The sequence below is a fragment of the Lontra canadensis genome, unplaced genomic scaffold, assembly GCF_010015895.1.
Source record: "Lontra canadensis isolate GAN:19392208 unplaced genomic scaffold, GSC_riverotter_1.0 scaffold65, whole genome shotgun sequence".
Lineage (NCBI taxonomy): Eukaryota > Metazoa > Chordata > Mammalia > Carnivora > Mustelidae > Lontra > Lontra canadensis.
Window position 1 is genome coordinate 8,265,979 of NW_022631059.1, and position 26,043 is coordinate 8,292,021.

At 42.1% G+C, this 26,043-nt stretch overlaps 1 protein-coding gene across 2 annotated transcripts in view; it reads right to left on the reverse strand.

Annotated features, from left to right (window-relative positions):
- Positions 1 to 1,004: 1,004 nt before the first annotated feature.
- The window catches only part of TSHZ2 (teashirt zinc finger homeobox 2), a 426,726-nt gene continuing 401,687 nt past the window's right edge, over positions 1,005 to 26,043 (reverse strand). For both annotated transcript variants that reach the window (XM_032878951.1, XM_032878950.1), the window contains exon 3: positions 1,005 to 1,144. In XM_032878951.1, coding sequence (XP_032734842.1) covers positions 1,143 to 1,144 — 2 coding nt within the window. In that variant the 3' untranslated portion in view covers positions 1,005 to 1,142. The remainder of the gene's footprint in view (positions 1,145 to 26,043) is intronic.

Below are 26,043 nucleotides of genomic sequence, written 5' to 3' on the forward strand. Positions count from 1 at the left end.
TGTCTTAATTAGATCTCATTATTAACGGGAATATTCCACAAATTAAAATTGGGCCCTCAAAGTTTTAATGAAAAAAGTTGTGGGAACCCATTTGAAACGGACACCCTCTTTCATGCTTTCTGTTGCTGCTCAAGCTACGCTGCGTTTCCAGGTCCATACACAGCAGGTTCTGCAGAAGGAGATCACCGGACAAGAGGGCAGCTGAGCTCTCCACCCTGTCGTGATCTCATCTCCTTGCTTTCCTCCAGATCCCACATCGCACCAGTTTCCCCAGTTCTGCCAATTTGCAGGTCTTGCATCTGTACTTAACACCTTTTTTTTTTTCCTCTTGTAACCAACAAAGACAATGATTAAAACGACGCCCACCACCGCTTGGGAAAAAGTCTTTGGCAGTAACATGGTTAAGCCTGACTGCGTGAACAACTTTCGTGGAAGATGAACCTTGTTCAGAGGTCTCCTTGGCTCCAGCTCTGGTCTGACTTCATAATTCTTCCACTCTGCGGAGATGCATGGCTCCCCAGGGCGGGGGCAGGACTGAGCAATCCAGGTGCAACCATAATTGTTGCTCTGAACAGAAACATTTCCTTTAGACAAACGTTCCCAGAGGGGTTATAAATAGGAAATGGACATCGCCATGAAAAGTAGGCTTCCAAGGGTCTGCAACGAGGGCAACTCTCTTGGCCCTTAGACTATGAAGACTCATACTCCCCCACCCTTTCCTGTCAAGTGTTACAGACCCACGGAATAACTACATCAATGTTCTCGGTCGTTATTTTTCTTCAGTGGCACTTTGTTTTCTCGTGACAGTGAAAAGGGGACCATGGAGACGAGACTGCCTCATTGCAGTTTATCAATGAAAATCTAATATCGTCCATAAGCAGAGAAGTGGAAATCAATACTTCATTACCAAATTGTTAGTAAGAATGAAGAGAGATGGCTGGGGTCAATTTTTTTTTCCTTTTTCCTTTTTTTTTTTTTTTCCTTTTCTCTTTCTCTTTCTCTCTCTCTCTCTTTTTTTTTTTTTTGGCAATCTTCTCAGAGCAGGGTGTCAGGAGGAGTTCAATGTCAGAAGCAGGTGATACAGCGAAGAAGGACTCAGTGGGAGGGAGATCCAGGCTGGAAAGTTGAAACTAAGGCATTTATCCTGTAATGGGAATCAGAATAACAGAAAAAGATGCATTAATTTCTGAGGAATAGCTCAATTGCTTACTTCCCCCAGTAGCCGAATTGCCCACCAGCATGATCTCATTTGTATTAAGGGTCTGCATGGAGTCATAGTTAAATCTAGTCTAGGGTGGGATATAACCACGTGATGGGACCTAGAAAGGAAAAGCCAATTTAGAGGGAAAAAACACCTTTAAAATATAATGTACGGAAGAGATATGTATACATTCTTGTTCATAACAGCATTATTCACAATAGGCAAAAGGAAGGAGCAGCCTCGATGTCCATTGACGGATGGATGGGTAAACAAAATGTGGTATGTGTATAGATACAATGGGATGGTATTCAGTCTTGAAAGGAAATTCTCATACATTGTACAACATGCATGAAACGTGGGGACATTGTGTTAAGACAAAATAAGCCAGTCGTAAAATTCTATGTGACTTCACTTCCATGAGGTACCTAGATTGGTCAAACATAGAAGCACAAAGCAGAAATGGCAATTGCCAGGGGCTGGGGAATGGGGAACTGTTGTTTGTGGGTATAGTTTCAATTTTGCAAGGCAAGAAAATTCTGGAGAAGGATAGTAGTGACGGTTGTACAACAATGGGAATGTACTTAATGTCATCAAACTGTACCCTGGAAAATGATTCAGATGATAAATTTTATGTTTCGTGTGTTTTTCCATAATTAAAAATAAAAACTACAATATACGTTCCCATTATAAAGCATTCCAAAAAAGAAAAAAAAAATTAACTTATGGTCCCACCATCCAGAGGAAGCTCCTAGTCACATTCTGTTCTATTTTCGTCTAGTTTTCTCTTCCCATGAATTTGTGAAAGGCGTATATAGTCATAAGTACCCACTGTGCAATTTTCCTCTCTGGTGTTTTCCCCCACTTGGATGCCCCATTGTAAGTAGCTACACGAGTTCTATCACCTATGCTATCAGAATTTACTAAAACATTCTCACGATGTTGGACATTTAATTTGCTTCCAATGTTACTCAGTAATGGTTAACACTGTGATAAACATCTGTGTTTAAAGCCTTGTAGTTTGTTGGGATATATTCATAGGCTTAAATTTGCCAAATGTGGAATTCCTGAATCAAAAGATAGGAACACTTTTGTTGTTGGGGAAATGCTACTTAGAAGTATGCTCTGTTATATGAGATTAACTGGGAGAATTGTTTTTTTTTCAGATACGTGTTATCTGGATTACTGAAAGAATGTGTATAGTTTCCATTAGCCCAACCTGGGTGGCATTCCTTGTTTACATCTTATTATTTATGTTTATTTTAGTGAGGAAAAACACCTTTGGCTTTGGCTTATACGTAATTGGTCTTTTGGAAGAGGAGAACTTCCAAGTTTCTGGTAGAAGAATAAAGACATGTTGAAAATTGTTGCCATTTGATGAGTGCAAAGAAATTATGCACAGAATACCCACGACAGATTTTATAAACGATTCTTTGGTATGAAATAGTAGGACTCCAATCCTAGAGCCCATTGTTGTGTACCTACCAAATGCCAGATACTTTTTACATATTACCACTAACACTTGAAACAATCTCATTTTATTTTATTTTATCTTGTTTTATTTTTTTAAAAGATTTTATTTATTTATTTGACACAGAGAGAGATCACAAGTAGGCAGAGAGGCAGGCAGAGAGAGAGGGTAAGCGGACTCCCTGCTGAGCAGAGAGCCCGACACGGGGATCGATCCCAGGACCCTGAGATCATGCCCTGAGCTGAAGGCAGAGGCTTAACCTTCTGAGCCTCAGGTGCTCCCAAACAATCTCATTTTAAAAAATAAAAGAGCCTCAAGGAGGTTTGTGACTGGTCCAAGGTCACACGGCTAATAAAAAGCAGAGATTGCCCTTGAATTTAGTTCTTCCCATTTGGAAGCTTCCGTGCTCACTTCAGGCACCCCCCCGACCCTTCCCCCCCTTAGATTATGGATGGTCACCATCAGTGGAAGGAGTCATTTCCCTTTGACATTAGGTTTGTGTTTCAGAGACAAAGTTATCTTCCCTCCGACTTGGTTGGAATGCCGTGGCAGGTCCAGAAACTTGAAGGAGAATGGTCATGTGGTTGGAGGAGGAGAGGAATGCAGTTAAAGAAAGAGAAAGAGATTTGAGGGTGGAAATTGTAATGGTATTAGGGGAAGGTAGGAGGAGGGAGAGAGGGAGAAAGGAAGAGAGCAGCCTATTTGCTTACAGGGTGAAAGTGACCTACACTGGAGGCCGAATGAAGTCCTGGGTGGAGGGTTGACGCATGTTCTGCGTGAGGCCCTCCCTCTCTCCTCCCTGACCATGATATTAATGTGATGCCAGGTTTAAAAAATTTTGTTTCATTTGTTGCTTCCTTGAATCCGCTCCAGATTTGTTCAACACTTAGACTCCTCTGACTGGGTTTCTCTTAGGACAAAGTTTGCCCTGGGGAGAGGAGCAAGGAGAATGAAAAAATAATTGTATTATATTATAGTCCCCTTCTTGGAAATTGTCAGCACACATCAGCATATTAAAGGATCTGAGAAGTCCTGCCACCAAAACCCAACCCAACCCAACACTTTGTTTAAGCACTTTATTTAACCCAGTGCTTCCCAGATTTGTTTGATGACCCTTTTCTTCCCCACAAAACACTCAACAAATATACTTGAATGTAGTTTTTCTGGAAAATATCTTCATGACAGACCTTTGGTTAAAAACAAGGAAGTTGCTCAGCTCCTAAGATCTCAGTCCTGACCTCATTATTGACTTTCTGTGATTTTTTTGCTCAGGTCCCATGGCTTTCTGGGGCCTCAGCATGAAAGGAGCCTGTTGTAGTGATAACTAGACATTTTCTGAGTTTACTCTCAGCTACCCATGCTAAGTCCGTGCCTCACCTCGAGTCAACCTCACGATGCTGCAGTGTGGGAGGGTGTAGTGTCTACATCTTCCAGCCTAGGAAAAGGCCATTTAGGGAGGTGAAGCCATTTGGCCTGCAGTCAGCTGGCTGGTAAGTGGGCAAGAGGGTACTCAGGTTCAAGGTTACTTGAGTACTTAAACCACTGCTTCTTAGATGGTCTTGTGATGGCTTGATATTGTCATAAAGTGTTGAACACTAACATTATTGACACTTCAGGGACATTTCTCCATGAGTATCTGTACAGTTACTTACTGAGCTAAATTCTAGATATGAGCATGTTCTATTAAAACCTGACTATGATGCTATTTCTACCTGACAAATCTCATATACCACCATGTTGGATGGAAATGGTGGATCCTTCCAGAAAGTCAGTGTTCCCGTACTGAAGAGAGTGTGTCAAGAGGAGAACTGAGTCTTAGGCCACTTTTCTTACCATTGCTTATCTGAGAAGAAGAAGAAAATACACCTTATTTTTCTGTAGACCTAGAGATGAGACCCTGGCAGAAAATCAAAGGAACGAAGGGAATGAGAAGTGGCAGTGTTACTTCTCACTGCTCAGAGCGCAGCGTGTAAACTACTCTTGGTTGTGTCTCCACTGGTTGTTGAGGCCGAGCTTGGCTGCAGCATGGGTTTTTTTTTTTTCTCCTAGTATGTTAAGCTACTACTATAAAAATAAAACAGAAATAAATAAAAATTTTAATTACATATCAAAAAGTCATTGGCGCACAGTTCATTAAGGAGAGTTTGTGAGGGAGAGCCAGGCCAATAGATGCAATTATTTTTGTATTAATTACATACCCACCAACAGATGTGTAGAATTATATCTACTTTAATTTAGCCATGCTAGAATTGCTTTTTTTTTTTTTTTTTTTTTTTTTAAAGAGAAGGGGAGAGCGAGCAGGTGGAGGGCCAGAGAGAGAGAGAGAATCTTAGGCAGACTCCATGCCCAGTGCGGAGCCTGACACGGGCCTATCTTAGGACCCTGAGATCATGATCTGAGCAGGAATCAAGAGTCAGGTGCTTAACTAACTGAGCCACTGAAGTGCCCCTGGCCGTGCTAGGGTTTTTAGTCCCTCTGGCACATCATTTTGGTTGGCCCTTCCTCTCCAGACCCTTGCTCAGGCCTGCCTTCCTCTTTCTCTACTTTGTCCTGTTCTTCTCAGAGTTGCGCTGCTGTCCCTGGGGCCCAGGCGGAGTGCTGTGGTTGCTGCGAGGATGGGCATGCCACCAGTGTTGAATGGTTAGGCACTGGGGGTCTTAGGCACCTTGCAATGTGTGGGACAGCTTCTTCTCACAAGGTAGTGTTGGCCCTCATCCTGCACCATTTTTGAAAATGTCTCTGTAGGTTGGGGTTTCTCAACCTTGGCACTCTTGATATTTGGGGCTGGATAATTCTTTGTTGCGGGAGACTCTCCTGGGCATTGTGAGATTTTTAGCATCATCGCTGACCTCTACTCGCTAGATTCCAGGAGCAGCCCCCTTACCCTCGAGTTGTGACAACCAAAAATATCCCAGACGTTACCAAATGTCCCCGGGGCAGGGAGCAAAATGATCTATCACAGCGGTTCAGAAGCGCGGACATAGTGGAAAACATTTTTATAATTATTTCAGCCTAGACCCTAATTTCATTTCACATATAAACCCAAAGTCTTTGGTGCACCGTGTCTTATACACAGCATTGTCCAGAAATAAAGCAACCTCACAAACAAAGAGAAACCGATTTGTTTTCTTTGGAATTTTAAGGGGAGTTATTGTCCACTGAAACAGAAGCAAGTCACCTCTGGCGTTGCCATTCGTGGTATTTGAGACGCCCATTCAACAGCCCCGAAACCGAAAGGCGGGTGTCAATGGCATGTTCACTGATTGTCTACCTATAGAAACACACCAACAGATGGCCTCACCATCCTTCAAGAACCTCGTGCCTGAGTGTGGCCCATGGAACAGCAGCATTGGCATCGTCCCTGAGCTTGTCAGAAATGCAGCACCCCCATCCCCCGTCCTGACTCAGAACCCACATTTCACAGGATCCCGGGGGATGATATTCATGTTTCAGAAGTCCTGTTGGTGTGAACTTTTGTGCCCAAATGTTTCCCTTTTGTTTCTCATTGCACACTTGCTGCATCCGATGATTTCTTTTGGAAATTATGTGTGTAGGCTGGTCATGAGATCTATGGATTCATTTCATGGATCGTACAGGGGAAACCATAGACTGTTTGTGGGGACATGTGCACACTGCGTCTGTGAAGGGGGAGGACGCCTGTCCTGCACAAGCCCCAGGCAGGCAGCTGCATCCAGTCTGCGATGTGAATGATGAACGGTGTGCTGATGATCCCGTGTTCCAGATCTGCAGGTCGGACTGCCTTCTCGACCTTTCTGTGTGAATATCTCACAAGTCCATCAGAGGCAACTTTCTCAAAAGCAGGGAGCTTGAATTCCTCTGCCCCCAGCCCGTTTCTCTTCCAATGTTTCTGTTCATAGGAAATGGAATCTCAAGCCGCTCGGTTGTTCCAGCCAGAATATTGGGTCATCCTTGACACCTCATCATAAGATTTCTCGCCAAAATCTACTTCCCCAATGCCCCAGTTCAAGCCTGTGTCTACCACCCCCAGATGACGGTGCCCTCTCCCTGGGCTGCTTTACTCTGTTCTGCGTCCTGCCCATCATTTTCCATACAGCAAACAAAGTGAGCTCATGAAAACTTTAATTATTAGACCTCAGCCGCAGCAACTTCTTTCTAGAAACATCGCTGAAGGCAAAGGAAGCAAGGGCAAAAAATGAACTATCAAGACTTCATCAAGATAAAAAGCTTTGCACAGCAAAGGAAACAGTCAACAAAACCAAAAGACAACCAAGAGAATGGGAGAAGATATTTGCAAAAGACATATCAGATAAAGGGCTAGTGTCCAAAATTTTTAAAGAACTTAGCAAACTCAACACCCAAAGAACAAATAATCCAATCAAGAAATGGGCAGAAGACATGAACAGACATTTTGGCAAAGAAGACATCCAAATGGCCAACAGACACATGAAAAAGTGCTCCACATCACTCAGCATCAGGGAAATACAAATAAAATCCATAGTGAGATACCACCTCACACCAGTCAGAATGTCTAAAAGTAACAAGTCAGGAAATGACAGATCCTGGCGAGGATGCGGAGAAAGGGGAACCCTCCTACACTGCTGCTGGGAATGCAAGCTGGTGCAGCCACTCTGGAAAACAGCATGGAGGTTCCTCTAAAAGTTGACAATAGAGTTACCCTACGATCCATCAATAGCACTACTGGGTATTTACCCTAAAGATACAAATGTAGTGATCCAAAGGGGCACATGTACCCGAATGTTTATAGCAGCAATGTCCACAATAGCCAAACCATGGAAAGAGCCCAGATGTCCATCAGCAGATGAATGGATAAAAAGGATGTGGCATATATACAATGGAATATTATGCAGCCATCAAAACCCCAAAATCTTGTCATTTGCAAAGACATGGAGGGAACTAGAGGGCATTATGCTAAGTGAAATAAGTCAATCAGAGAAAGAGAATTATATAATCTCACTGATATGAGGAGTTTGAGAGGCAGGGTAGGGGGGCCATGGGGGAAGGGAGGGAAAAATGAAACAAGATGGGACAGGAGAGGGAGACAAACCATAAGAGACTGTTAATCTCAGGAAACAAACTAAGAGTTGCTGGAGGGGAGGTAGGTGGGAGGAATGGGGTGGCTGGGTGATGGACATTAGGGGAGGGTATGTGCTATGGTGAGTGCTGTGAATTGTGTAAGACTAACGATTCACAGACCTGTATCCCTGAAACAAATAACACATTATATGTTAATAAAAAAAGAAAACTTTAATTAGATTGAAGCAGTCATTCCCTGTTTCCTCCCAGCTTAGAGTCCTTCAGTGACCTCCACCACACTTAGGAAAAACTCTGTTTTTCTAAGACATTCTGCCTGATCTGGCCTTGCCACCTCTCTGACTTTACTTGGGTCTGTTGGCCCCTTGCTGATCTTTCCCAAGAACACTGGCCTTCTGACAGCATCAGAAGAACATGCCTAGGGGATTTCCAAGTACAGTTCCCTTTGTCTATGCCATCCTTCCTCCTATTTGTTTAGCAAGCACCTTCTCACTCTTAAAGCTGAAACTGAAATGTCACTTCTTCGGAGAAGCGTTTTCTTGTCCTTGGGGCTTGACTAAGTTCTTTTGACATAATCTTGTGCCTTATATGTTGTTCTTATGGGACTTACTGCAGTTTATAATCATACTTACAGTTGTAATTTTTAACTTAGTGTCTGCCTCCTACACTGGCTTGTAAATGCCAGGAAGGTAGGGACCCTGTGTTTTATGTATTAATTTATTTATTTGAGAGGGTGGGGAGACAGAGAGCACACAAACAGGGGGAGGGGCAGAAGGAGAGGAAGAGACTCTCAAGCAGGCCTCCTGCTGATCATGGAGCCTGATGCAGGACTCAATCTCAGGACCCTGAGATCATGACCTGCGCCAAAACCAAGAGTCAGAGGCCCAATACCCACAGTTCCGACTGTGCACGTTTGATCATGACAGTATCCCAAGCAGATAAGCCAAGGCCTGACACATAGTATGTACTTGATAAATATTTGCTGAGTGAATGGAGCCCTAAAAACAACATGGAAAGAGAATTTTAAAGTACTTAATACTAAGATAATACAAAAGCAAACAATAGATTTGCCTGGAATCCTACTTCTCTAATTCTGAGAGAGATAATGTAGAATATATAAAGAAAAAAGGAAGAGATTAGGACAATTAGTCCAAGGAAACGTAAGTGGACATGAACCAGATTTGCCATCTACTTGGTACTTTCAACTTTAAAGAATAATTTATTTTGCCATTTTGAAATAATTTACATCTTTTCAAAATTTTTTTGAAACACATTCTATACACAATGTGTGTGTGTGTGTGTGTGTATGTGTCTACTTTCTTGAAATATATTGGATAAATATTTGTAGCCCCAAAGATAAAAAGATTGAGGCTGTGAGAGTTTAAATAGTTTGTTCTCATAGTGATTAGTGATGAAATCAGGATATCTGATTCCTAATTCTGGGCTTCTAAAAACTGGTTAAAAAAAAAAAAGTGAAATATAAATTCTGAAAATACATAAAGTGTATTATTAAAAAAAAAAAAGACTGTGTTAAGAAAGCAAAGTGATTGTGGAGACATGTGATTCCTAACCATGTAATCCTGGGAGAAACTTGCAGTTAATATTTTTTCAAATTGATTTTACAACTTGAAAATCCAAATTAGCTCACCTACATTGCTGAATTTCATCATTAGTGCTTCACCTAATTTTTCCTAAGAGAAATCTCTGTGTGCAGAAGCCCTTAAACTTGGGTGGACCAATTTCAATTTTTAGAGGGAATAAAGTAATTGCTTAAATGTATTGAATGCTTCTCATATGCCAGACACAGTGCCGCGTAAGTAGGTGGATGATATTTTCAAATATTATCTGCTGTTCTGCTTTTTTTGATTTCTTTCTTCCATGTAGTTTTCCCACATGGAAAGCTGATACTGAGACCAATTGCTCTTGGAAAGGGAGGCCACGAAAGAAGCCATACAGAACACAGTGGCTGGGCTTCTGAGTGGAGAGAGGGACTTTAGTTTTCTTATAATAAATCACAAAAAGGTTGAGTCAATAAAATAATTAAAATAGAAGAGTCACATCCAGGTAATGATTATTAACTTTAGGCCTGCCCACTTTCGCATTATTTCCGAGTCATCTCAACACTCCAGGGTGGGTGTCCAGTGTTACAGAGGAAGAAGCTGACATTTAGGTGACTGAAGTGACTTATCCCAGGTCCCATGACATTAAATGGAAATGGATATGCCAGTATGCAATTGGAATATATCTTTTCTGGACTTCAGATCCTTTACTCTTTACCACCAAAAGAATCGTGCCTGACATTGGATCCGTATCAATGAGACCACAGATTCTTTGTCAGAGGGGTGTTTGGCTACACCTTTGAAGATCAGGCTGCAAAACTATTATTGATTTTGATAGTGTTCACCTTGGAACATCTAAATACAGATGACATGCAGGTCATAATCAACACACTGGAAAATCTCAACTTTTGAACTTCCTCTCCTAAAGCACAACTTGTAATAAGTCAGCCATGTGTCTCAAATGTGCGATATATGCTCCATGACACAAACCAGACAGCCGATTGCCACAGCCCAACAGCTAAAGGCTAGTTTTTCTGTGTATTTCTTTTCTTTTTTCTTTCTTTCTTTTTTTTTTTTAGTTAGTGTGAGAGCAAACACTTTCTAAGCTGACCTCCACCCTCTACCACGAGCTTCCAGTGTCTAACAGAGTGGGTGAATGGAAATAACTTTTAAAATAATTTCCATTTTGGTCTATGTAATGGGCAACCCTCGAAATGGTTTAAAACCTCTTCACCACCGTGTGTGAAATGGCTGTGGAATGAAATTGGCAGACATAGGGTGACATCTTGGAGAACGACAACAACAAGAATGTCAGGCAAGAAGACATGGGGCCTCCTGAGAGTGGCGCAGATGCTGTCACTAGGTGTCATTTGTGTCCTTCCTTGTGTGTCACCTTAGAAGATTTTAATGGCAGAAGAAAATCTTTCCTTAAAGCACACTCTTCAACTTCAGACTACCTGAGGAGTTAAGAAAGAGAGATGAACGAAAAGGCATTGGGGTTTGCCCTGTGAAAATCTCTTGACAACTAATCATGGGATTATGGAATCTTAACTGCTGTACAGTTATCCCTAATTATAACCAAATGTATGTCAACCTAAATAAAAATGATAAGGCAGACAGAGGCCTTCTCCATCCTATCAACTAGCATTTTAACATGAATCTCTCTCAGTATAGTGCTTTGACAAAGCTTGGAGTGGATAATTATCAGAAAGAGATGGAACCCAAAGTGAAGTAAAACATATTTTTGCAGAAAGGAATGGTTTCAGTTTTAAAGGTTTGGTTACCCTGGGAAACTCCTACTATCTTGACTGCACTCTATCACCAAAGTTATGCGGGGAATTTCTGCTGTTCTGTATTGGGAAAGGTTTTGCTTATTCTTAAACACTGGTGTACATTTTTTATGATAAATGAATCTTGGGGTGGATCAGGTTTCCATTCTTACTTTCACTACTGGGAAGCTCAGCATGCATCTGTTGGCCCAGCTTTAGTAACTGTGTAGCCTCTTGGGGCACCAGTCTATACTCATTAATTTCTTTTCATATTCACTCTTCATTTTCTCTTGGCACATTTGTTAATAGCATCGCTCTGTGATTTACTAGCTGTGTGATCTTGGGGAAATGACTTACCCTTTCTGAACCTAAATTCCACCTCTGCAAAATCAGGCTGATACTAGTATCTTCCACACCTGGTGCTGGGTACGTAAGAAAAATGTAGATTTTAAAAAAGTGATGTTCCTTTCTTTTATGATTTTATTTCCTTGCATACAATATAGCACCTTACAAGTGCTGTGGAATAAGATGTAGAGTAAATTAAGAAACTACATGTATAAAATTCTGCTTATGTGTTAGAAATAAGTAATCATTGGGTCTTGGAAAATGAATTATTCTTTCCTTCTGGAAACTTGAAAAACTAAGTAGAAGAGAGGCTCTTTAGTTTGTGCATTAAATGTTGAAAAGAAATCAGTTGTCAATTCGGATGTGAAGCTCAGAAAAGTTTTCCCCTTTTATTAAAAAAAAAAGGATAAAATAGCATTTCAAAACATTTAATGTGGTTATTAGGAAGAAGAAAGTAGAAAGCCATCGTAATACCTACATTTTATTAAGTGCTCATTACAAGCTCTGTACTTCACAATAATACCTGAGAGTAGATCTCATTGTCCCTATTTACTGATGACAAATTAGAGGCTGAACTTGGTTAAGAAATTTAACCAAGAAATTTAAATTCCTTAACCAAGTTCAGATAGGTAGCAAGAAGTAGAGTTGGCATTTGGACTTTGGTCTGTCTGGCTTCAAAGTCTGTTCTCTAGCCAATATTTATTGCTGTCAAAGGAACTAACTAGAATCTTTTAAAGGCACATTTCTCAGTAAAGCTATATAATGAAAAATAAGGACGAAAAACTGTTCAGCTGTTGTCACCCTTTCAAGAAATGAATTAGAAAGATGGTGAAGATCAGGACAACATCCTGACAACAGAAAGGGAAAATGTCCTTGGTGGTTTCAACCTTAATTATAATTTCATGTTTGGCAATTATGTATTTCACATTTGACAATTCTCCTCGATGGTTGATTTTGGTGCATGGCCATAGAAGAGAAAAGAAAGCAATTTCCCTGTGCCATTTTTATTGAGCCACATTCATATACTCCAAAAGGGCACTTAAATTGTTTGAAAGAGGTCTAGATGCTGGCAAACACCACCATAAACAACCCGGACAGCTTAAAATCCGAACCGTCAACGACATGATTCACAATGGAACCTATCTTCTCTAAGTGGAGTGCAGAGCCAAATGTTATTTATTACAACTAACTTACAACCAAACAAGATTCACTGCATGGACACAGCTAGGGGACTTTACTGCCGCCTAAACGTGAGTTGTTGGCATTCAGGAAGAACGATATGTCCCCCAAACATGACAAATAAACAGGGCAGATTTTTTTTCTTTCTTTCTTTTTTTTTTTTTTAAAGCCACTGTGATTATGTGTGTAAGCCCAAGGCTCCCCCATTTGTGGTGTTGCCTACAAGAGAAGAAGGGGTTAGTGGGTTGGAATCCATGTTTAGATAATTCAGATAAACCCTCCTACTTTCCAAGAAGTTTCCCTTCTCTTTAGTGATAGTTTCATTCATTGGGTCCCTCGTCTTTGCCTGAAGCTTGACTGCTGTTTTATTTAATTCTTATGATAATCTCCATAACCTCCAGATGTAGGTCTTATGAACCCCTTCTGAGAGGTCAGGAAGCTGAGAGACAGAGCTTTGAATGATGGGACCAACATGATGTGCCCGTTGGGACGGTAGAGCAGGATGTGAACTCAGGTCTCTCTCTGTCACCAAAGCACCATGATAACTAGTACTCTTTACCAATTCCATTGTTACCTGTAATCATCAATCCTCACAAGAAATTTGGAAACTATGAGTTATTTCCTCATTACAAACGAAGGACCGGAGGGTAGGCGGTTGAATTCTCCCCTCCGTCCACACAGCTATTTCCTAGTGAAGCTGGAGTGAAATCAGGGTTTGTCTGGATCTCTCACTCAGCTTCATCTGACTCTCCCAATGGCTTTCAAAGTACGTTATGGAATGCCTGAGTCCCTTGAGATGCTCTTAAAAAAAAAAAAAGATTTTTAAAAATTCATTCATTTATGTTTCCTCAGAAGTGTCAGGCTCCTTCCTGCCTCCCTGTCTTTGTGCCTGCTGTATACCTTACCCAGACTGCCCCTCCCACACCCCTGCCTGGATAATCCCTGCTCCACCCATGAACACTCATCCACTGGCTGAAGTATCATGTCCTCAGAAAGACCTTTTCTTATCCCAGAATCTAGACTTTTCCTTATCCCAGAAAAAAAAAAAAATTCAGATTTTTTTTTTTCTCTCCTAGCTCCAACTGGCCATTAATAATGTTGGTGCGAGTACTGACTTAATGCGTGGTTCTTCCACCAGCCTGTAGGAGGACAGGGATGGCGACCGTTTTGTTCCACCCTGGGTGGCCTTTAGTGAAGAAACATGAGTTTTTCTTCCTACTTTGCCCATTGCTCTACCTTCGCAGACTCAGGAAAATGGAAGCGAATGACCTCAGGGATCCTCCCTGTACTCACCATTCTGCAGATGATGACCTGGAGGCCCAGGATTCCCATTCACCCAACGATGATAACAATAACAAGAAATACCTGTTATTTATCAACAAAGCATGTTCTTGACCTGGAGCCCAGGTGTTTAACCAAATATGTCTAATCCTCAAGATGAATGCGGACACAGGCTCAAAGGTGTTAAGCAGCTTGCCCATGTGCAGAGCTAATAAATGGCACAGAATGATCTGTGCCTTGTGCCTCTGAGCTCACTCTGCACGCCGGCTCCTCTCCACGTGCTAGTCACCGGCAGCTTTAAAACACTCATACCTAGACTCACTCTCAGAGATTTTGCCTTAATTGGTCCAGGGCTTGGCTTGGGCATTGGGGGTTTTTAGAATTTCCCCAGGGAATTCTCATGTGTTGCCAAGATTGAGAACTACTGCTCTAATATATGACTGATTGATTGATTGACTGATTACTGCCACTTAATTAATTGTCCTTCTCGCAGAGATTCGAGAAAAATAGATAATTTGTACAATTCTACAGCAACATTCCTTGTTTCTGTCTCTCTTTCTCTTCCTTCCCTCTCTCTTTCCCCTCCCCACTCCAAAATCTGCATTTTTACGTAGGTCAAATTCTTTCACGACACCTACAAAAACCAAAAAGCAAAGAAGACCACGATGTACTACTGATTATAAAGATAGACGCCCTCACTTACGAATCCCAGACAAAATGGTTTAATTATTTCTCAAATAAAGGAGTGAGCAACTTAAATTTCCATACAGACAGAATTCTCAGGAGACTGTCCAGACCATGGGGTGGGGTTTGCTTGCCGTTCAGTCATAAGGACAACTGCTGTTATCTGATAATGAAGATTCACCTGGTGCCAGGTGCTGTGTGAGGCTGATGGGCGATAGAGAGCCTCCCCATTCCCCTGCCAGATCAAACCAGCAGTACCATTATCAGCAGTACCATTCTACAAAAGTTCAGTTGGTTCACGAAGTGATGGTCAGCACGGTTAGTAAGAGGTGCATTCTGGATCTGAACCTTCCTCTGCTTACCCCGCGATCACTGCTAACTACACTGCCTCCTAGAGGCCTCCACAGTCTTTGGCCTGTGATCCAGTTTGTGCACTGAAAAAACACTGAATTAAGCACTCTTCCTCAAAGGAATCCAACGATTTCCTCCACCCTTAAATCAGCTGTTGAGAAGCAATGATAGGGATTTTCAATGTCTCACTTATAAAATTTACTAGGAAGCTTTCAGTCCTTTGCAGCATAGCTATAGTTGAAGCGGTGAGGCGGCCCTCTGGTCTTCGGTGTCAAGAGAGTTAATGGAAAGCTTGTATGGAGGTTCCCATAGCCACAGGCTGCTCCCTCTGAGGCTGTGGGCAGGGGCAGGGACAGGGACAGGGTGGTGGTTGTGAGAAGTAATTGATGTTAAAGTCATAATGACATATGGTTTATTGACAAGCAAAGTGGAAGCCCTTGTTATGGCCTGAATTATGTCCCCTCAAAATTCATACGTTGAAGAGCTAAACCCCAGTGCCTCAGGATGTGACTGGATTTGTGGAAAAAGCCCTTGGATAGGTGATTAAAAGAAGACGAAGCCATTAGAGTGGGCCCTAATCCAATCTGACCGGTGTTCCTCTGAGAAGAGGAGATTAGGACACAGAAGAGACACTAGGGATTCGTGGGCACAGAGGAAAGACCACGTGCAGAGACAGCCAGGAGGCGGTCATCTACCAGCCAAGGAAGAAAGAAAGAGAAAACCAGCTCTGCCGACACCTTGATCTTGGATGTCAAGGCTCCAGAACTGTGGAGAAATAAGTTTCTGTTGTTTGAGCCCCGTCAGTCCGTGGTACCTTGCTGTGGGAGTCTGAGCTGACTAACAGCCAGAGAAGGAACAATAAAGGTCCCAAGCCTGCAGCTGGTCCCAGTGGCCTGAAGGCAGCCCATTCTTTCACATTCTGGGACGTGTATTCAAATTTGTTGTCCTCCTTCCACTTCTTGCCTGAGGTGTGAGGTGGGAAGGGCAGGTATTGTTAAGGCCATTTAAGAAAGAAAGTAGATTGAGGTCTAGCACATTTCCACAAGATCATAAAGCAATTTGGTGGCCAATGTCGCACCACAGCTCTCAGAATTTAGTTTTGAGGAACGCCTGGGTGGCTCGGTGGCTCCGTCCGTTAAACGTCTGCTTTCGGCTCAGGTCATGATCCCACCGTCCTGGGATCAAGCTCCACGTCTGGCTCCCTGCTCAGTGGGGAGTCCGATTCCCCTTCTCCCTGCCACTCCCCCTGCTTGTATTCTCTCTCTGTCAAATAAATAAATAAAATCTTAAAAAAAAAAACCTTAAAAAAAAAAGAATTTAATTTTGAGTAGGGTTATACATGCTTTTGGGAAAGGAAATCCTCTGGTTGGTTCAAAAGGAGTGTCTTAGAAACTGTTGACTCCATAATTCACTAAGCTTACACCTGAGGAGTTTCCTAGTAACCTTGGAGTAACAAGGGAAGGTTTGTCTCAGATATCCGTTTCAGTCCAGCATAGGGACTCTCAAAGAGCTTTGTAGAAGAGAAGGGATGTAGAAACTTCAGAAGGGGCATCCAGGGTCGTGTGTGCCTGAGAGAGTCTTTTTGGTACTTCTTACCCTCATTTCAATCAAAGCAACTTCATTTTATCTGTTTTGTACACAGGACTCCATATAAGATTATATTTGAAAAACATTCAACTGCTCCCCTAAATTATTACTATAAATTTATATGATGATGGTGATAAAACCTGATGCCCCCTGGACCAGGTGAAGTAACAAAACTTCGGCTGTGCATTTTCAACTCTTCCCTTACCAGTGAATACTTGACAATATTCTTTCCACAAACACTGGGGCAGCATTTTTTGGGTGCCAGACACCGGGTGCTATCTCTATATAAGGAATGCAGCAGGGAACACAGCAGAGAGGACCTTTTTCTCTCTGGGGCTTTGAACCATGGAGGGAGAGAAGATGAGGTACGAGACCATAGGAGGTAAGGCCAGTGGTGTGGAGAAGAGGAGGGGGCAGAGTGCTGGAAAAGTGTCTGTTGGTGTGAATGACCACATGTCCACTATAAGAAGGGACAAGAGAAGCCTCTCTAGAAGGTGGTATTTGAGTTAAGACCTGATAGAGGAGAAAGGGCCACCCATGGTGGGGGGTGTGATGGAGGAGTTCATGCCCAGGGGGAGCATCAGTCAGTGTAAATCTCCGAAGGTGAGACGGGGCTGTGGCCAATGGAGGGGACCTAATAAGGCCAGCACAGAAGGAGACTGAGCTCAGACCAACAAAACCAACCCACTAGCAACCAAGACTAAAACCAGAGCTGCCTCCCCCATTCAGCGGCCCTTGGTCAAGTCCCATCTGTGGCCTGTCTTCATATGGTCTATGAGCCAAGAACAATTTTTACATTTTGAAAGGGCTGAAATACATCAAAACAAGGATAATATTTCATGACACACCAAAATTACATGAAATTCCAATTTCAGAGTCCATTGATAAAGTTTTATTGGCACACAGACACACACATTTGTTTACATGTTATTTATGGCTGCCTTCATGCTACAAGGGCAGAGCTGAGCAGTTGTGACAGATTGTATTAGTCCACGGAGTCTAGAATATTTACTATCTAGCCTGTACAGAAAAAGTTGCCCATCATTTGTTCTTTTTGGAAATAGCTCTTTTTGAATACCTGCGGATGTGACTTCCCTCTACTTAACGGTGGGTCCCTTTTCCTCAAAGTTCTCTAGACAGAGACATCCATGAAATGCTGGCTCCTTGGATTCAACATTCCAAGAAGGTCTCCCTTACTCTTTGCTGATTGCAGATACGTACTCTTTAATTGCGTTAATATGTGCTGAGAGATTTTCCTATGCCTGGAACTGGGCCAGGTGCTAGATGTTCAAGTTGGAACATGATGGTTTGGTCCTTGCCTTCCTGCAGTTTATGTTCTAGTTAAACAGGTTTTCAACGGACCTTCCTTCTGCTCTCAGCTGCCTCTGCACTCTGGGCACCGGAGGGATTCCATTTGTAGCTTCAAAGTCAAGCCAATCAAACGTATGCCATATGCACACCAAGGCCCCGCTAGTTAGGCTGCGTTTCAGTAAGCAACAAAGGAAAGTAAGATGGTGACACATGCGTGAAGTCATTTCCACGCTACAAGGAAAACCTTCACCTGACACCCACGCACAGAATTCGGGGATCCATGAACTCGTGTTTTTCATTTCACATACTTGTAACTGAAATCCTTCATGTATGAATGTAGACACCGAATCACAACAGTAGTAGTCACATCACGATTTTCACCACCAATCCTTTCCCCCAAATCTCACAGATATTTTATGTCACATTATGGTTGTTGAAAATACCTTGCAGTATTTACCTATCATTACTTTGAAATCATCATGGTCTTTCAGTCTTGTGGCTGGTCATGCTATTTAATGTACATAAATTCACTTATTACTCCATGACACATTGACTTCTTTTGTATTTGGTAACTATACTTCCATCACTTAAAAAAATTTAAAAAATCTTAATTATTTTATTTTATGTCTTTAAAAGCATTAATTTTGAGAAGGGCTGCATGGGCTTCCTGAGATGGCTAAAGACGTTCACAGCCTGAAACAATGAAAAATTTTCATAGCCTAAGGAAAATAAAGGCTCTTTAAGTGAAGTGATTCTTATGAACATTACGGGAAGGTCAGTGATGCCTGGAATTTTGAGTAGCAATCGTTACTCAAGTTATTCAAGTTTATGGCCAAGACCAGGGATGACACTGTAAGCAAAATTTTGCTTTTCTGTGTATTTGTATGTATGCATTTGTAAACACACATTTATTTATTTTGTCTGGAGAGAGGATCTGTAGCTCTCTTCAGATTCTCAAGAAAGTTCTTGGTCCAAATACAAGTTCAGAGCCACGATGCTAGAAGGAGGAGTCCTAGGACGGGAACTTTTTCTGAACCAGGAGTGATTCAGGAATAATGGTTCAGGAATAGTCCCAAAAAGCCAATATGGCTTAACTATCTGGAGAATTTGATTTCTCTGAGGACCCCTCCCCAACCCTGGTCTATTTTTATCCAAATCCAAAGCGTCAGGTTCATCCAAAATCAAGAAAATTTCCTACAAGGAGCTAAATAAGTGGCCGCAACAGTGTTTGTACAAAAGGTTCCCTCAGTGTCTGCTTTTGTGTGCAGGGAGGGCACCAGCGGCTGCGTAAGTTAATCTTCATTATCACACAAGTGGCTTTTCCCCCCGTGGTTTTAAATTAAGATACTCTGGACACTCTCCTTTCTTTCTTCTACTCCACATACACAATCAGACAGTCAGGAATTTTAATTAGACCTCCTCTTTTATTAGAACACAGGAAAAAAAAATTCATGGCTGGTCAGAAGGACCCCAAGCTAGGAAAGAGAAAGGTAATCATTTAATTTGTTGTTGTTTCCATAAATCAAGGCCCAGTCATCAATTTCACCACATATTTGCGAGCACATGTTATTGACAATGTGTTCGTGGAGAAAAATGGAGTTTGTTGGCAAAGTTGTTCCATTTTCTAAAGATTAAATTGTTCATTGTACAGGCCGCCATCTGCCCTCCCTGGAAGAGATAGAGTTGCTGGCAGAGACATTAAAAGTCTAGAAGACAAAGTTAAATTTCTTTTTTTTTTATTTCCATGAATAACCAAAGGCAAATTCATTTATTCATTCACCCATTCATTCAATATTTATCAAGTGTTTCCTATATGATGTCAGATAGTTTCCAAGGACAGGATACTTATGGAAGAATCACATACAGCCTTGGAGCTGATTGATAACCCTGTGGTCTTCATTCATGCTAGCCAGGATGGCTAACATTTCTGTCTCCTGACCCATCCTGTGTGCTACCAGGAATCTACTTGGCAGAATTATGGCAAGTGAGACAAATCTCTTCCCTTTGATAAGTTTCTAGTCTATAGAGGATTCATAAGGCAGACACAGCTAACAGCAATAAAACTACAAAATATATCTTGAGAAAAACCCAAAGAGAGGCAAAGCTCATTTTTGAGTAGAAGCTTCTTAGAAGAACTGAGTAGAAGAATCTGAAAGAACCCTGACATGAAACTTTCCATATATGATATTCTTTCATACATACACTATCCCATTGTAGAAGAAGGTGTTGGTATCCCCATTTCATGGTGAAGCTATTGAGGCTCCAAGAGATGAAGTAATTGACTCAAGTTCACATAGCTTATCAGGGTGGTGGAGGGCTCATTGTCTCTTTTAACTGTAGGTCTGGCCTCTGGGTCACATAACGCAGAGTCTCAAAATCCCTCAAGCTTTACCCAGTTTTTTAAACCATTTACCTTGGCCCATTACATGAACTGCATCTGAAGATACTCCTACCCTCTTCATTACTCATCTGAGGCTTTTATTCATTGACTTCCTTTTGTTCTTCACAATGGACGAGGCACTCTTGGTCATGACCTTGACTATAATTCGGGTCTTTATTTTCCGATTACGCTCTCTTGAGCAACCGAAAGTCTACCCATCTTCAGGTCTGACCTGCTTCTTAGGCTCTCCTCAGCTGGGTTTTTCCAAACCCTATCAGCAAACCATTAATTAACTCAATCTGATAATGAATTCACTCGATTAATTATTGTGTCTCTATGATGTGCTTACTGTACTAAGTGATGATCAAGAATGAAATGATCCCTACTTTTATGGTCTAGGGAGGATAATATTTTGGGCCAAACACACACAAATAATAAAAAAATTACAATGGAGGCAAACATTATGCAGAAAAGCATGTGGATTCGTGGGGGAGATTATCAGGAGGTTCTAGTGTAGTCTGGATGTGTGCTTGGGTATAGCTTGGAGAAGAGAGAAGACATCACAATAGGCTTCTATACAGAGGTTCTTTTATGCCAGGATCTGAAGACTTAGTTGAAATTAAACCAGCCAGATAAAGGAATGAAGAAAAAGAATTCTTAGAAAAGACCCAAAATAGTTGGCCTTTAAGCAGGAAGGAATTTGACTTGTTCAAGGAACTGCAAGAAAGCCAGTGTGGTTGGGATGCAGAGGTAAGCTATCCCTAAGCATTCTAAGTCATTGAGGTTAGCACCAACATTTTCAACAAAATAATTATTCTTTGGCTCAGCATATTGAATATCTAATACGTTAATTTCCAAAACAAATTTGGGATGTATAAAAACATGAAGGTTTTATTCTCCATGGCCCATTTGAGTGTTTCAGTTGGTTGTCGTTTAGATCTGGATGGCTATGAACCAGGAGATAAGAAGATTATATTCTGTCACTAAAGAGGAATCATCACAACCCTCACAGGCTGTGTGTGCAGTAACAATTTGAGACTTTCCTTTATCTAGAATAGCTTTAGAATGTTTTTCACGAATGACATAAACAATATGATGTATTGGTTTCAAATTTCAGTCAACTTTTTCCAGAAAGATTTTCCAATCTGTTTCCCAAGATGTGCACTTCGGACTGGGGAAGTGAGTGAGATTTATTGTCCTTTTTAAATTTTTTTTGTTTTCTGAGACTGGAGAGTGGTGTTAAGAAGGGGGAGAAGAGAAGGACATTGTAGGGAGAGGATAAACTCTCAAAGCCACAACTTGGCACTTTTTGCTTTCTTTTCCTGGCAACCTACATGAGTACTACAGAGAAAAATGATGTGGTCTTCAGAGTTTCCTTTCCAGTAAAATTAGTAATAAACCCTTATTAAATCATCAGCGATAATAGGATAAGGACAGATGGGTTTTGTGTAAGTTCAGGAAAAATCAGAGACTATACATCGGCAACAAAAAGCAGTCCTTGTGATCTCTGAAGCACCTCACTGGCAAAGCAACCAAAATGCCTTACACCTATTCTCTCTTCTCACCTTCACATAACTCTTGCAATGTAGTGAAAGATTCTCCAAGGAGAGAGACAGAGATGTATTTTAAAGATGGTGAAATGGGGAGGTCAAAAGCACAAGCAAAATAATTGGTGGAGCAAATATGTCCAGTATTGCTATGTTTTGGTTCATTTCAACAAAGGGTAAATGACTAAGGCATAGCCACAATTTAGCAAGAGGGCTAAGATATGGCCACTTGTTGATGTATTTGTTCCATCAACAAACATCTGAACACATACTCATGTCAGGCCCTGATTTCAGTAAGAGGGGCTCAGCAAGTATATTAAGCAGATGTGGTCTCTGCCCACAGGGAACAAATTTATAATCTGGTGGAGAAGGTAGAACACAAACCATGTAACAAAAAACAGATCAGTGAAGGGAAGTTTAGGCTGCTCTGGAAGCTTGTAAGGGGTGTGATTAATGTGCTCATAAATAACGGCGTTACAGAGCAGACCCTGGGACCCTCTTAATGCGGGGGGCAGGGAGAGGTGGGTCCCATGTGACAGTAATCACCTATAATTAAAGAATCAGGAAACAAAAAGGGAAATAGAGGGAAACTGAGCTGGCCTTGAAGAAGTGGAGAGAGCTTTAACAGGGGGAAGTAGGGCAGGCAATACTCCACATTGAGGGAACAGCCAAGTATAAGAATGCAGGCTTTTTTGGGGAAGTGTTGGTAAGTTCATTTACACAACACATTGCTTAGGAGTCATTTTTTGGGTCTATGTAAATTTTTTTTTTTTTTTTTTTTTTTTTTTTTTTTTTTTTTTTTTTTGTCATTGTGGATAAACTCAGTGAGGCTAAGGTCATTGCTTAACTTCTTTGGTGGCTACTGCCAGAGCCTTTAACAGTGCCTGACCCATGGTGTGTGCCTCACGAATTTTTGCTGAATGAATAAACGGGAGTTGCAGATAATTATGTAATTATTGCATGAGTATTATGTGCTAGGCACCGTGATAAGAGCTATTACTTTTTATTCAACCCTCACCACAATGCTGTGAGTGGAGAGGACACTGAGGCAGAGAAAATCTTAGCAACTTGCCCAAAGGATCCCAGCCAGGATGTGAACCAAGAGTGTTCTGATTCTGGGGACTGTATGTCTAAGTGCCATGCCATCCTGCCTTTCACTGTGACCCAGCGGTGAGGACTGGTTACTGACATAAAAAAGGAGGTCTGGGGTGATCTGGGGAGGACCACAACAGAGTGTTTGGGAGCTGATGAATCACCAGAAATCGACAAAGGAGAATAATGTGATAAAGCCGGTTCCAGTCATCTTCTCTGCAAATAGGTGACGATTATACACACTGTGTTTTGTAAGGGTGTGCAAATTGCTCAAAAAATTTTTAGAGGGATCCTCTTTTGAGGGTCTCCTGGGCCATCTGCCAAATACTTCACTTATATGATCACTAATCTTTCCAGTAATCTTGTGAGAGGACTGTTCTTGTTTTCCATTTCCAGGTGAGGAAAATGTGGTCCAGAGAAATGTTAAATTGTATGTCTCAAATCACACAGTAGGGTAATAGGAAGTTGAATAGAATTTCTTTGTTTTATGATACTTTGGTCACAAAGTTAAGGATTATAGGTACTGCCCACTTCATATTTTTAAAGGAAGTTGCCACAAGCCACCTTAACCAAGGGATGAAATTAACATCCTCAGTAATGACACATCAACATCGCAGAATCTCTGTTACAATACACCAAGAAGAGCACATCGTTTCTATGGTATTCTTGTGCAAAGTGCATAACTTCAATCTAATCACGACACGATATCAGACAAACCCAAATTGGGATACAGTCTACAAAATATCTGACCAGCTGTGGTCAGTGTTAAAGTCAGAAAAAATGGGCACCTGGGTGGCTCAGTCAGTTAAGTGGCTGCCTTCAGCTTAGGTCATGATCCCAGGGTCCTGGGATCGAGTCCCACATCGGGATCCCTGATCAGTAGGAAGTCTGCTTCTCCCTCTACCTCTGCCTGCCATTCCCCCTGCTTGTGCTCTCTCCCTGTCAAATAAATAAATAAAATCTTTTTTTAAAAAAGTCAGAAAAAATAAGGGAAGATTGAGGGATTTTCACAGATGGGAGGAGAAGGAGACAGAACAACTAAATCCAATGTGAGAGCCTAAATCAGTGAAATTTCGGAGCTACAAGAGGAAATTAAGGTAATGCTCAAGTAAAGTCTATAGTTCAGTGAATATTATTGAGCCCATGTTCATTTCCTGGTTTTGATAATTGCGCCATGGTTAAGTTAGATGTTAACATTACAGGAAGCTGTGTGTAGCTTCTCTCTACTAGTCTTGCATCTTTAAGTCTAAAATTATTTCAAAATCAAAAGTAAAAAAAAAGTAAAGGGGGAGTGGAGAAACTGTTATTCTCATGGGATTTATTAAATGGTAGAACAGGCCATCGATCACCATTTTTCCTACCTGCCACTAACCCGTCTAGGAAAAGACTAGAGGAATTCAGTGAAAAGCTGTGGAGGGGCCGCTCAAACCGGGTGAGGAACTCTACAAGAAGCCCTGGAGGGATTTGGTTCCAGGGAGGAGGGGAGATTATCACCTAATTTCTTGTTGGGCAATACTTATGCAGCAGATTCTCTGGTCTATACTCATGACTATTGAGAAGGAGCGAAAGCCATCGGGGATAGATGACAGAACAAACGAGAGACAAGCAGCTTCCCTACACTCTCATTGTTTTGGTAAGAAAAGAAAGAAGTGCTGGTGGTCAGTAAGTCAAGGGCCCTCTTGTTGCTGGCTCATACCCAGCCCTAGACCCGAGAGAGGCTGTTGATGGCAAGAGCGTAGAGAGCGAACTACGAAAGGGCAGACGAAATGTTTAGGGGAACTAGAAGTCATCCTGAATGGAGCCCGTCTCCCATGTCAGGATCTGGGACTTCGTGGACCCCGCTAGAGAGTCAGGCCCTCAATGCCTGCCCCACAAGGGACACTGGCTGACCAGAGAGGACACTGCAGTAATACAAGAGGTTGTCCCCCTTCTTCCCACTCCTTCTTTCCATATTCAACACATCCAGGTAAAAAAGGGACCTAGAAGAAGGGGGAGGAGGTAGAGAAAGAGTGAAAGAGCTGACCTTGGGCTCCCTTCTTGTACCAAGGCTGGGACGACCAGAGTGACCTGGTTCTGCTCCACGGCTGTCATCCCCTGGGAGGCTGGTGTGAGCTGTTCTGAAAGCACTGGCCAGGGTGCGGAGTAAACAAGTGCAATCTTTGCAGACACTTGTAAAGCCATTGCTGGCATTGCATCTGCTAACATCCGATTGGCGAAAGCAAGTCGTGCAGCTGAGCCTTGATTCGGGTTGGGGAGCGCTACAAAGTGACACAGTGGAGAGCGTGGATAGGGACGGGTAAAGACGGGGGGCCATGTGTGCCATCCACCACACCATTCATGGGAGTATGTTGAAGAGCTGGGACTGAACTCACATTCCATCAGGCTCTAAAAGCTGGGCTCTTTCTCTAGGCTCGGCTTGGCTCCCTTGCACCATTGGGTGAATCTTAATTGATCAAGGCAGGAGTTCCAAGTAGGATGGCATGACATGGGGCTAATACAAGGTCCAAAACCATCAGAGTTGCTCTTTGGGTTTCGTCTCCTGTTGAGGGTTTCGTTTCTGGGTGCATTCATATCCTTGCCACTCTGGCGGAGAGAGGCTGGCCAATTCGCACGGTTGCCGGGGTTGCCAGCCAGCCCTGGCTCCAGCGCTGGCTCCAGCCCTGGCTCCAGCCCTACGCTGGATCTGTGGCATGAGGCCTTGGACTTTGCTGGACACCGTCTCCTTGGCCAGTTTCCATCGCCCACGGGTGGAGGACTCAAAAAAGTCAGTTAAATTAGTCTTGGTAAAGGGACACTGCATCTTTGAGTAATGAGGTTGGGAAACAGGGAAAACATTTTCCACTAGCTCATGTCTCACTGTATGGCATTCCGATTTCATGACACTTCCTAATAAATCACTGCTTATCACTCACATGGGAACATAACACGGCTCCAGTTAAGATTCGTTAGTGATCGTCAAGAAGAAACATGAAATGCTGTAGATCAAGGTTTCTTGATCGTCTTCCTGGCCACCGTAGGCACTTTTTTTATCGTTATATTTACTGTAACTGTTGTTTAAAGCATAAATAAGTGGAAGGAAAGAGCACCAAATATGAATAATGAAAATAAATTTATCTTATTTATGTGTTTATGCAAGCATCTGACAATTATTCTCCGCAGCGGTTTGCGTCCAGAGTTGGGAGCTGCTACACTCACAGGAGTTCCTTACCCTTCCAGCTGTCCCCATCTCTTCCTCCCCCTTTCTTTTTCATAACG